The 12263-nt window shown below is 48.5% G+C and overlaps 1 protein-coding gene across 1 annotated transcript; it reads right to left on the bottom strand.

Moving 5' to 3' along the window:
• Positions 1 to 4964: 4964 nt before the first annotated feature.
• LOC100755207 (cytochrome c oxidase subunit 8A, mitochondrial) lies at positions 4965 to 6959 on the bottom strand. The gene is made up of 2 exons (XM_027408414.2): positions 6767 to 6959; positions 4965 to 5286 (listed from the first exon to the last, which is right to left on the bottom strand). The coding sequence occupies exons 1-2, from the start codon at positions 6878 to 6880 to the stop codon at positions 5191 to 5193; spliced, it is 210 nt and encodes a 69-aa protein (XP_027264215.1). The 5' UTR covers positions 6881 to 6959; the 3' UTR covers positions 4965 to 5190.
• Between the last annotated feature and the right edge of the window lie 5304 nt (positions 6960 to 12263).

Here is a 12263-nt window from a genome sequence, read left to right as displayed (position 1 = left end):
GGATCTTTGTGACTTCCAGCTTAGCCTGGTCTACAGAGTGAGTTCCAGGACGGACAGAGCTGCTACACAGAGAAAACCCTGTCTCAAAAAACATGCTGAGGACTGAACCCATGTCTTCTCACATACTGTGTTCATTTTCTACTGCTGAGTGACACTGGCAATCAAGCCCTTGCTTTTAATTTTGTATTTTATGTGTATCTGGGACAAGGTCTCATATAACCCAGGCTGATTTCCAACCCACTTGTCTCCAGCTCCTGCGTGCTGATATTGGAGGCACGGACAATCATTCTGGGCTTGCTAAACTCTTTTTAATGTCCATATATCTGGTGATACATAGGTATTCTCTTACTCCTATACCATCTGTCCTGCACCTTTCACCACTTTCTGGCTTCTGATTATCACAAAGCATCTTAACCCCACTTGCTGATTTGCCAACAATCCCTAGTACAGCCCTACATACTGTCCCTGCCTCCCAATTCACCATTCCACAAATGTCCAAGGCCAGTGACAAAAACAGGCAATACAAGTTGGGCTAGTGGCTCAGATCTGTAGTCCCAACATGAAGGAAGCTGAAGCAGGAGGATTACTGAGTTCTAGACCAGTCTAGGCTACAGAGTAAATCCCACACCAGCCAGGACAGCAATATGAAAAAGACTGGTGTGGGGGCTAGGTGAATAGCTCAGTGGGTAAAGTGTTTGCTGCAAAACCATGAAGACCTGAGTTTAGATACCCAGTACCCACATAAAAGCTGTGTGTGATGGCATGCCCCTGTAACTCCAGCACTGGAGGGATGGATGCTGGTGGATCCTGGGGTCTTGTCCTGCCAATCTAGCCAAAACAAGCTTTAGGTTAAAGAGAACCCCCCCACCCCAATAAGGTGAAGAGTGACTAAGGAAAATGCCTGGTCAACCTGCCCATACGCACAGGCTTGCGCACCCACTTGTATACACACCCACCCATAGCTAGGGACATAGCCCAGAAAATAGAGTGCTTGCCTGGTATGTACAAAAAGCCAGGCACCACATAAAAATTGGACATGTTATTATTGAATGCCTGCAATTCCAGCATTCTGGATGTAGAGAACCATAAATAGGTGGTCATCTTCAGCTACATAGGGAGTTTGAAGCCAGCCTGGGGTGTATGAAACCATGTCTCAAAACAATAGCTAACAAAACAAAACAAAACAAAAACCCAGCACTGGCCAGGCGTTGTGGCAAACGCCTTTGGTCCCAGCACTCGGGAGGCAGAGGCAGGAGGATCTCTGTGAATTCAAGGCCAGCCTGGTCTCCAGAGCGAGTGCCAGGATAGGATCCAAAGCTACACAGAGAAATCCTGTCTCGAAAAACCAAAAAATAAAAAAATAAAAAACCCAGCACTCGCTGTTCCTCCAGGGGTCCAGAGTTCAATTCCCAGCACCATATAGCAGTTCACAACTATCTATAATGGGATCCAATGCTTTCTGTCTGGTGTGCAGATGGGCATGCAGACAGGCATCCATGGACATTAAATAAATAAATCTTTTTAAAATTTACTTTTTGTTGGTTTTTTGAGACTGTTTCTCTGTGTAGCTTTGGAGCCTGTCCTGGCAATCACTCTGTAAACCAGGCTGGTCTCGAATTCAGAGATCCACCTGCCTCTGCCTCCTGAGTGCTGAGATTAAAGGCGTGCACCACCAACACCTGGCTTTTTTTTTTTTTTTTTTTTTTTTTTTAAGCTGAAAGGCCAATAGTAAGGAAGAAGGGATGAGATATAGGCAAAACTTCAGGCAAGGAGTTAGGTTGGGGAAATTGAGGCTCAGAGGAGAACGAAAGGAAGAAAAAGATGCCAGGGGCTAGCCAGAGGAAGCAGGAAAGTAGGACATACAGAATGAAAAATAAACAGCCCCAAAGCAAAACATAGATGAATAGAAACAGGTTAAAATAAGTTAAAAAGAGCTAGTGAGACATGTGTAAGCAAAGACTGAGCATTTATAATAAGTCTGTATGTTGTCTTTTATTTGGGAGCTGGTAAGCAGCCCAAAGAAAATGCCAACTACACCAGGGTCTAGGGGTGCAGTGAGTACAGCAAAGGCCAGACCTGCAGAGCTGAATAGGGACGAGACTTTGGAGCAGTTAGCTGAGTTGATAGTCACCTGTAGGATCCAGGCCATTGAAGCATAAGGCAGTGGGGAGCAGAGCAAGGGGGCACAGGGCGAGTTCTACCCACACTCCTGGGGGCTCATTCGGAAATGTCATACATGCAAGTCACTTTGTGCCACCCAGAGGTCTAATCAGCTGGTATACCAGTCCTGAATGCCCTTGCCCCAAGAACTGAGCTCTGGAGATCAGAACTAAAGCCCAGGTGGGTGCCTTTAGGCTATGTTCCTCTCCAGAGGCTTAGAATCCATCTCTTCTTTCCACACTGGCCGGCAAAACCGAACCTCATGTTAGAGGAAGTCTCCCAATCCTTCTGGCAGTAAACTGAGGGCTACTTGCAACTTCTGGCTATAACATTTCTTAGCTCTAGCCCACTTCCTGCAGTGTCAGCAGCAAGGATGTGCTTGATTGCAGGGCACATCAGGTCAGGTGATCACAGTTGGCCACCCAGATCATCCAGGATGATCTCCCAGCTCAAGGCGGGAGGACCATAATCACATCTGCAAAATGGTCTTGGCCATTAATAAAACGACTTCATGGATTCCTGGGATCAGAGAAAAGACATTATCCTGTCTGTCATCATCTTTACAAACTAGACTTGGTGACTTGCTAAGGTCACTCTGGAGTCTCCAGACTCTCAGCCTGCCCCATCACACACCAGACAGGACACAAGATATGGCTCAGAGCACAAAACTTTAAGTTGTGGGTCATCATTTAAGGGTCCCTGACTTGGTGAAAGCAAGCCAGTGAAAGGTGATAGAGTCCAGGCCTATGAGGATGACTCCAATCATGACTAGTCAGTGGGAATCTTAAGCCCTCCTTCAGCCCACCCCCACGTCCCGAGATGTTTAGCCTGCTTAAGGACTCAAACTAGGGTCTAGGGATTTATAGCCAATTGGCTTCACTCCAGCCTGAACTGACTCAAGACAGAACTTTGGTTTCGAGCAGTTCTTCTGTGACAGGGTGTCTGTCATCTATTTCTTGAGTTCCAGGGGCACAGAAATAGGAGATAACTAATCCTTGGCAGAGAAGTGATGTTACCATAGTAACTGCAACAAAACTCTTCTGGGATTGCATCTTCTCTTCAAGACAGCCCATGGCTCTGACATCAAGGTATAATCTGTGCCATGGACAGAGCCAGTCTGCACAGCTGAACCTCTTCTGGCAGCAGAGGCTTGGCAAGGAGGGCCCCTGCCACCCCACCTGCCTCCATCACTTCCAAGGTGAGAAAGCTGATTGACCCCCAGCTTTCACCCCACCCTGAGCTGCAGTGAGGAAAGGCTCCCAATGTGATATTGTGAAGGTGGGGACGGCTATGAGGCAACTTTGGCCAAGACTTTTGAGGCCATCCCTTCATTTTTACCCATTTACTTAGTGAATTTTTTTGTTTTGTTTTAAGAGAGTGCTGAGCTGGTGATAGTGCACATCTTTAATCCCAGCACTTGGAAGGCAGAGGCAGGTGGATCTCTGTGAGTTTAAGGCTAGCCTGATCTACAAAATGAGTTCCAGGATAGCCAAGGCTTATTACATACAGAAACACGGGGGTGGGGGGGTAGTATCCTTACTATGTAGCTCAGGCTAGCCTGGAAATCAGGATCCTCCAGCCTCAGCCTCTGGGTGCAGTGCTGGGATCACATACAGGTTTGTGTCACCACACTAGGTTCTCAAGATCCAGCCCCTGTGCCCACCTTGTAACATTCTCTGTCTACTCAGTAGGCAACAGGTTCAGGCAGCTGGTCTATAATCCCCCGGCCTGCCCCCCCCCCCCCCGCTTTATTTTTTCGAGACAGGGTTTCTCTGTATTGTTTTGGAGGCTGTCCTGGAACTCTCTCTGGAGACCAGGCTGGCCTCAAAACTCAGAGATCCACCTGTCTCTGCCTCCTGAGGGCACTGGGACCAAAGGTGTGCGCCACAAATGCCCGACCAATCCCTTCAATCTTAAGACACCAACTCTTAGGGAAGCATCCTTGGCCTTGGGTGTATAGGCACCATCAAAGACCAAGAAGAAAAGCCAGGCATAAAGGGGATAGAGGGGAGTCAGCTCTACCCGAAGCTTTCAGAAAACAAGCCTTCAGAAGGGCACTAGAAAGCTGTGCTTAGATATCTAGGGCCTAAAATTAGCAACAGCCCTTGGTTCTCACCTGTCATTTCTGCCCACTGTTCCAGCCCCAGGTCCACAGGGAATACTAATACTGTCCCTGTGTCTATCTGGAAGTCAACCAAGTCATCCAGCAAAGCATGAAAAGTGAGGTAAAGCCATTTCACCCTGGGGGCGGGGTGGCAGCACTGGGTACCAGAGTGCTGCTTCCTAGGTGCCACATCAATAAAGGCCATCTCCAGCTCCTTGCCTGCCCTGGCTCCTCCTGAAAATACTGAGGAGGTACAAGGAAGACCACTCAGCCCATAAGCATTTACAGAGTGCTAAAAGGGGCCCTGAATTTGACATAAAGTGGTAGCAATACCCAGCATGAAATGTCTTGGGCTCCACCACACCCACTACTTGCAAGGCACTGCACATGGATACCCAAGCCAGGAAAAAAAGCTTGGTAAAGGGTCACAGCTTCAGAGCTGGCCTTAAAGATGGAGCCCTATGCATGCACTTACAGGGAGCCAATGAACCTGGCACAGACAAGGGAACTGGAAGGGATAAGCAGCACGGTGGAGGGCTCAGTAACAACAGGTATTTTCCAGATGCTGAGAACCATTTAAATAAGTGAAGTACAACTGACACACACCTAAGAAACCCAGCCAGGTGTTCCCCCGCAGACCTCAATCCAACACCATCCTCAGTTCCTGTGTGCTGGCAGGAGAGCACGATGTATCTCTGGAGCAAGGTTTAAATAAACTTTATTGTTACAAGGGGGACCCCGCCAAGCAGAAGCAATATGTGGTCCCAGTTGTCACCATGAAGACATCGAGAGGCCATGATTGCAGAAGAGGTGACTGGAATTGAATGGCATGATCCCAGGGAAGGCCAGTCAGGAATGCAGGAAACATGATCAAGATGGGCTGGCAAGAGTGGTCTAGTCACAGGATGAAGGGAGGGCAGCTCCTTTCAGTCCCGCTTCTTGTAGCTCTCCAGGTGTGACAGAACCCAGCCCGCAGGCAGGAGGCAACAGATGAAGCAGGAAGTGAGCCCAATGGCGATTTCCTACATAGAGCACAAGAAAGAAGGATCCCTCAGGGCAAAGATTCTGTAGATACTCCCAAATATGGTAGTCCTTAGGCACTGAAAATCAGTCCCTCAGGGAGACAAACTAAGGGAAGTCCAGCAGACCCACACTAGAGAAAGCAACTTGGGCCTGAGTTCAATCCCCAGCGTGTGCGAGGGAGAGACAAAGACACAGGGAGACTGAGGGGACATTGTTACAGATGTCAAGCCCATTCTTGGCCTTGATATAAAGGCCCTTTTAAAAATATTTATCTTTGGGGGGGGCTCCATAGGCAGAACTCTTACTATGTACCCCAGGCTTGACCTTGAATTTCATTTCCTTCTGCCCCAAACCCCGTAGTCCTGGAAGTGCACTCTTGTGCCACCACACCTACTGGGTTGTGTGTGTACGTGTGGCTACGTGTGTGGTTTTTGATGTGTTTTTGTGGGAGGAACTTTTCAAGATTTATTTTATCTGCATATGTGTGCTGTATGTGTTGGAGGGTGTGATCACAGGTATGTGCTTGTGCTTTCACAAGGGCCAGGAGAGGTGTCAGGAGGCAACAGATGTTGGAGCAGAGTTAAAAGCTTCTGGCCTGTTACATGGTTGCCAGGACCAAAGATCCAGTCTCCATGAAATCATGCACCAAATGCTCTTAGGTGCTGAACCACCTACTTCTCCAGCTCCCAGGCCCTTGTTTTGAGACAAGGTCTCATTATGTTGCCCAAACTGTCCTCAATTCCTGAGCTCAGTCTTCCTGCCTCAACCACCCTCCCCCAGTAACTGGGACCACAGGCAGGCATGACTTGTCACTGTTTCCTCTGTGGTAACTCTTTGGTTCTAGCTCTAATTCAGTCCCCAACTGCCTGGATCCAGGGCCCGCTCTCACTTAAAATAGAAAAGCTTAAAAAAAAAAAAACAGGAGGAAGGGACCTGGGCTGGATGTAGCTTTTTAAAAAGCTCTGGGTTGGAGCTCCAGCACCACATAAACCAAAAGTGGTGGCACATGTCTGTAATCCCAGCACTAAAGAGATGCAAGAAGGATTATCAATTCAAGGTCAAATATGGCTACAAGTTCGAGGCTAGCCTGGGTTACATGAGACCCTGTCTCAATTAAAAAAAAAAAGTTTAAAAGGTGAAAATTGTCCACATAGCTATATACCCCTACAATTCTGAGAATCCCAAACGCCTAATGGGTCCTCTGCACCCCTCCTAAATAAAAATAGAAATAGCGGCAACAACCATTACCTTCGCTGCCAGTTATCAGACATTCCCCACCAAAAAATGGTGCGGCTTAGAGAGGCTGAGCAGCGAGTGAGCAACCAGGCAGGGCTGACGGGCTGACGGGTTGACGGGCTGACGGGCTGACCCGAGCTCCAGGTACTTGGGAGAATAACCTAGGGCTTAATAGCACGCGAGCGACTGACTCGCCCCCTCCAGCGCTGCAGGCCGCCCCCAGCACCCTGCGGTCCCGCTCACCCCGACACCGAGCTGCTCCCGCGGCGGCTTCGAGTGGACCTGAGCGCGAGGCACCATGAGGCGCCGGGCCGAGCCAGTCAGGCCCCTCAACAGCAGCGGCGTCAGGACAGACATGACGGCGCGGAGCGACCAGACAAGGACCAGCGGGCGCCCAAGGTCAGGAAGTCAAGATGGCCACACCAGCCGGAAGTTCCGGCGCTGAAGTGACCTGACGCTGCAGCCCGGAACGATCTCGGAAGTGACGTCAGGATACGTCCCTCGCCCGCCTGGGCTGTTTCTGGCGCGCTCCTCGAAACAGCCAATCGACACCATCCTACCCCAGGTGGGAGGAGAAATGAGACACCTTTTGTCCCTCCCCTCCACTATGTTCGAGAGCGACACCTACAGCCACCCAATCACGCAAGCGAGAGTCTTGACTCCTCCCTCCATTCAGAGCTATCTGGCGTCTGCGGGCCGCCCCCGGCACCCTGCGGTCCCGCTCACCTAGGCTAGCGAGGTCACTGCAGCTGGTGACTCCAGCCTCCTAACCAGACGCCCCCGCTCTTAAAGACGCTAATAACCGGCGGTGGTGGCGCACGCCTTTAGTCCCAGCACTCCGGAGGCAGAGGCAGGCGCGTCTCTGAGTTCGGGGCCAGCCTGGTCTCCAGCGTGAGTTCCTGGGCAGCCAGCGCTACACAGAGAAACCCTGTCTCTTTAAATAAACACACACACGACATTGTTATTTTTATTTTGTGTGTAAATGTTTTGTTTGCAAGTCCATCTGTGCACCGTGTGCGTGCAGCGTGCACTGAGGCCAGAAGACGGTGGTGGGTCCTCTGGAACTGAAGTTCCGGGCCATAGTGAGCAGTCACGTGGGTGTTGGGAACTGAACTGGTCCTCTGTAAGAGCCGGGAATGCTCTTAACCACTGCAGCCCCCTCCATATCCCTCCCTCTCATTTACTGTTACCCCCTCAGACACTAGTTCCCATGTAACTTGTTAATTGTCCTCAACTTCTGCCTCCCTCCTTTCGTCTCTGTTGGGGAGATAGTTTGGATTTTTTTTTTAAAGTCTCCTGTAGCCCAGGCTGGCCTTGAACTCACCAAGTAGTTGAGGATAACCTTGAACTCCTGATTTTTCTGCTTCTACTTCCCCAATGTGGCTATTACAGGTATGTACCACCATGGCCAGCGACCTCTTTATCCATATGTCTCTCCACTGCCTTTATTCTCTCTGTCCCTCTCCCGCCTTCCTTCCTTCTTGCTTTATTTGACACACCCCTGACCAAGTGGTTCCCCCTTTGCTTTCTAGTCAAGTCCCAGACCCTGGATACTGCCCTAGTGCTTTCTTTTTCAATGTTCCATATTTTGTCCCTGCCCCTGGGTCCCCCTCCACCCCTCCAGGCTTTGGCCTTTGTGCTCTTTATGTTCTATTGCCCCCCTCCCTTCATCACACCAGCTCCATGGCCTGGCCTCCAAATACCAGCACAGCCTTCTTTAGTCAACAAATACTCACTAGCCCAGTGGTGTGCCAGGAACTGTTCTAGACAATGCGATGAACAAGGCAGACAGGTTTCTCATCCTTCAGAAGAAAGATATAACAATAAGAAAATTTTTCAGTGATTTATTTATTTTTATTTTATATGCATTGATATTTTGCCTGCATGTATGTCTGTGTGAGGGTGTCAGATCCTCTGGAACTGGAGTTACAGTTGTGAGCTACCATGTGGGTACTGGGAATTAAACCTGGGTCCCCCAGAAGAACAGCCAGTGCTCTTAACCACTGAGCCATGTCTCCAGCCCACAATAAGCAAAATTTTAAAGCTATGGTGAAAATAAAACTGCCATATATTACAGGGCATGGTGGCGTATTCCTTTAATTTCAGCACTCGGGAGACAGAGGCAGGTCTATGAGTTCAAGGCCAGGCTGGTCTATAGACAGAGTGCCAGGACAGACTCCAAAGCTACACAGAGAAACCCTGTCTCAAAAAACCAAAATAAATAAATAAATAATAATAATAATAAAAGAAAGAAAGGAAGAAAGAAAGAAAGAAAGAAAGAAAGAAAGAAAGAAAGAAAGAGAAACTGCCATCTATTAGGCAGTGTTTTGGGGTAGCACCGCCTCAGGAACCTTCTGCTGACCACACCTTTGCCTGCTCCACAGACAGCAGCTGCTATGGTAACACTAGTCTGTCACAGAATGAGTCTCTAGACTAAGCCTGCATGGAGACATGAAGGCAGAGGCTATCTGGCTACCCACACTGTCTCCAATGGCCTGACAATCCTCAGACACTGGAAGAATGTATTGGATTTAAGTAGGTAAAAAGCAAAGCAGAAAAGGGAGTAGGGCGAGCATTAGAGCCAGGCGCCAGCAGCACACTCTCAAATTGTCTTCCTCACAGTGCCATGAAGGGCAGTGATAACGTTTCTGTGATGTTTCACCAATAGGGAAACAGGCTGCTCACACAGTCAAGAGGCTGCCAAGCAGGACCCCAGGGCAGGGCTGTACCCTGAGGCCACACTTTGAACTGCATACCAGCTGGTGCAGAAAAAGGAGTGTCTGCTTCACAGGGGTCTGTTGAAACAGGGTCTTATGTATCCCTGGCTTGAACCCCTAGGTCTTACAGGGTAACCCTGGAATCCTGGTCTTCCTGCACCATCTCCTCACTGTTGGGATCACATGCCTATACCAGCATGCCCAGTGGATGCAGTGCTGAGGATCAATCCCAAGGATTTGTGTATATTAGGCAAAAATTTGACCAAGTGAACTGTCTGATATGCTGAGGCAGGACCTGGCTCTGTGGTACAGGATGCCTTCAGACTGGTACTCTCCCTGCCTCACCTTCCCGAGTGCTAGGATTATAGGCATCCACCACAAACCCCAAATCCAGAAGTTCATTTTTCATTCAAGGTCAACAGCATCAAAGGCTGTGGCAAGGGATAGGAGCACCAGGGAGAGACAGGGAAACGGGAGCTTTGAAGAGAACCTCAGCTCCTTGCATGAGGTGGTAGGGAAGTGAATAGAAAAATGACAATGGACCCAGGGTGTCTAAATTGTCCTGGTCTAGGCACATCCTCAGTTACTAGCAGCCCCTGCCTTTCTTTTTCCCTGGCCCCTGGCAAACAGCCTGGGATAGATAATTCTAAATTCCTCACCTCCATCTGTAGGGACACAGTGGAGCTGCTATCACGGGGGAAGAGGATGAGGTAAGGACATTCCTGTTGGCTTTTTGGGTTCTAGGAAACAAGGGAATAATGTCTAGGTGTGAGCACAACCATGAGAAGGGCCTGGAGACACTTCAGGAAGGCTTCCTTGGAGAATGCTACTTTGGGATAAGAAGGAAAACGTGGGCTCTGTCCCAGGGTGTCCTCAGGCCCCTATGGCGAGGTTTGTCCCCCCCATCAGAGAGGTAAGAAAGCAGTACCAGAGTTTGCCCCAGACCTTTCTGCTAAACTAGTACCAACACTTCTGCCTTCTTTATCCCCCTTGGACAGTCCTTTTATAGGAGAGTAGGGATGGACGAGAAAGAGAGGAGGGAGGGGTGGAGGTGGGAGGGAGGGAGGGGAGAAAGAGAAAGAGAGAATATGACAATATGAATAGAAAACATATGAGAAGCCATACTCATCAATATTTGGGACACTGTATAAACCAGGCCTTGGTGGCATTGGCCTGTAATCCCAGCTATTCAGGAAGCTGAGGTAGAAGGATCACAAGTTCAAGACCTGCCTGTACAACTTAGACTGTCTCAAAATGAAAATACAAAAACAAAAACAAAAAAAAAATAGGGGACTTGGGAAATGGCTCCATGGATAAGAGGTCTTGTGAAAACAAGAAGAGCCAAGTTCAAATTCCTAAGATTCACATTTTTAAAAAGGCTAAGGCTAGTAAGGCGACTCAGTGGGTAATGACACCACCAGCCCCAACAACCTATTTTGATTTCCCACAGCAAAAAAAGACTTCTAAAAGTTGCCCACACACACACACACAAACATATCTTCAAATAAATAAAATGTAAAATAAATGAAAAGCCAGACATAGCCACATGTGCTCATAAGGCTCGAGCTGGGAGGACGAATGACCAGGCAGCCTAACGTAAACAGGAAGGAAAGCAGAATGCGCAGCGAGGGCATCTTGTCTCACTTCCTCTGACCTCTACATGTGTGTGCACAAGCATGTGTACCCACATACATCTGTGCATATAACATACCCTAAAAAGGTCTGGGCTTAGGTTAGTGGTAGAGCACTTTCCTAAAAGGCACAGTATTTAGGGTTCAGCACACAGTGATAAAGGGCTGGAGAGAGGATGTGGTAGTTTCAATGTAATTGGCCCCTATAATCTCCTAAGTGACACTGTTAGGATGTGTGGCCTTCTTGGAGGAAGTGTGTCACTGTGGGGGCGGGCTTTGAGGTTTCCTATGCTAGGATACTTGCCAGGGTCTCAGTTGACTTCCTGTTGCTTGCAAGATGTAGGACTCAGCTACTCCTCCAGCACCACTCTGCCAGCATGCTGCCATGTTTCCCGCCATGATTATAATGGACTAAACCTCTAAAACTCTAAGCTGCCACCTCAATTAAATGTTTTCCTTTGTAAGAGTTGCCATAGTCATGGTTTCTCTTTACAGCAAAAGAACCCCTAACTAAGACAGAGTGCTCACTGGCTAAGAGTACTGGCTGCTCCTCCAGAGGACCCAGGTTCAATTCTCAGCACCCACATGACAGTTCACAACTGTCTGTAACTCCAGTTCCAGAGAATCTGATGTCTACTTCTGGCTTCTGTGAGGTCTGACAGTACATTGTGCAGATACACATGTAGACAAAACACCCACATACAGGAAGACTTTTTAAATTTTCATTTATTTATTTTGGTTTTTCAAAACAGGGTTTTGGAGGTTGTCCTGGAACTAGCTCTTGTAGACCAGGCTGGTCTTGAACTCACAGAGATCCTCCTGCCTCTGCCTCCCAAGTGCTGGGACTAAAGGTGTGCGTCACCAACACCCGGAAATGAAGACTTTTTTTTTTTTTTTTTAAAGGACAGACCTTTAATCCCAGCACTCAGGAGGCAAAAGCAGGTGGATCTCTGTGAGTAAAAGGACAGCCTGGTCTACAGAGTGAGTTCTAAACCAGATGATGGACTGTATATATAGTGAGACCCTGCTATCTCAAAAAGCACTAGTGGGTCTCATGAACATTGTATGGAAGGAAAAGCCAGGCATAAAAGCACAGAGTGCAAGGCATAGTCCTTGCAAATGAGATCAAACCAGAAAGACTGCCTCAGGTTCCAGGACAGGGTTGGCTACATATAACAAGATTGCCCCCTACCCAAAAATAAATAAGGATTAGGGAGATGGTTCAGTAGTTAAATGTGAGTTGATTCCCAGCACCCAAGTAAAAAGGTAGGCAGTGCATGCATAATCCCAGGATGAGTCTATTTCAAAATAATAGTTAAAAATAACTTTGCCGGGTGGTGGTGGCCCACACCTTTAGTCCTAGCACTCAGGAGGAAGAGGCAGGCAGATCTC

This window comes from Cricetulus griseus, chromosome 3 (assembly GCF_003668045.3).
Source record: "Cricetulus griseus strain 17A/GY chromosome 3, alternate assembly CriGri-PICRH-1.0, whole genome shotgun sequence".
In the NCBI taxonomy this organism is placed as follows: Eukaryota; Metazoa; Chordata; class Mammalia; order Rodentia; family Cricetidae; genus Cricetulus; species Cricetulus griseus.
This window is presented reverse-complemented; position numbering and strand designations above follow the sequence as displayed.

Coding starts and splice junctions, on each gene's coding strand:
- LOC100755207 (XM_027408414.2), bottom strand. CDS start 6,880: ATGTCTGTCCTGACGCCGCTGCTGTTGAGGGGCCTGACTGGCTCGGCC. Junction 5,287..6,766: donor GGGAGCAGCTCGGTGTCGGG/GTGAGCGGGACC, acceptor TGCTCTATGTAG/GAAATCGCCATTGGGCTCAC.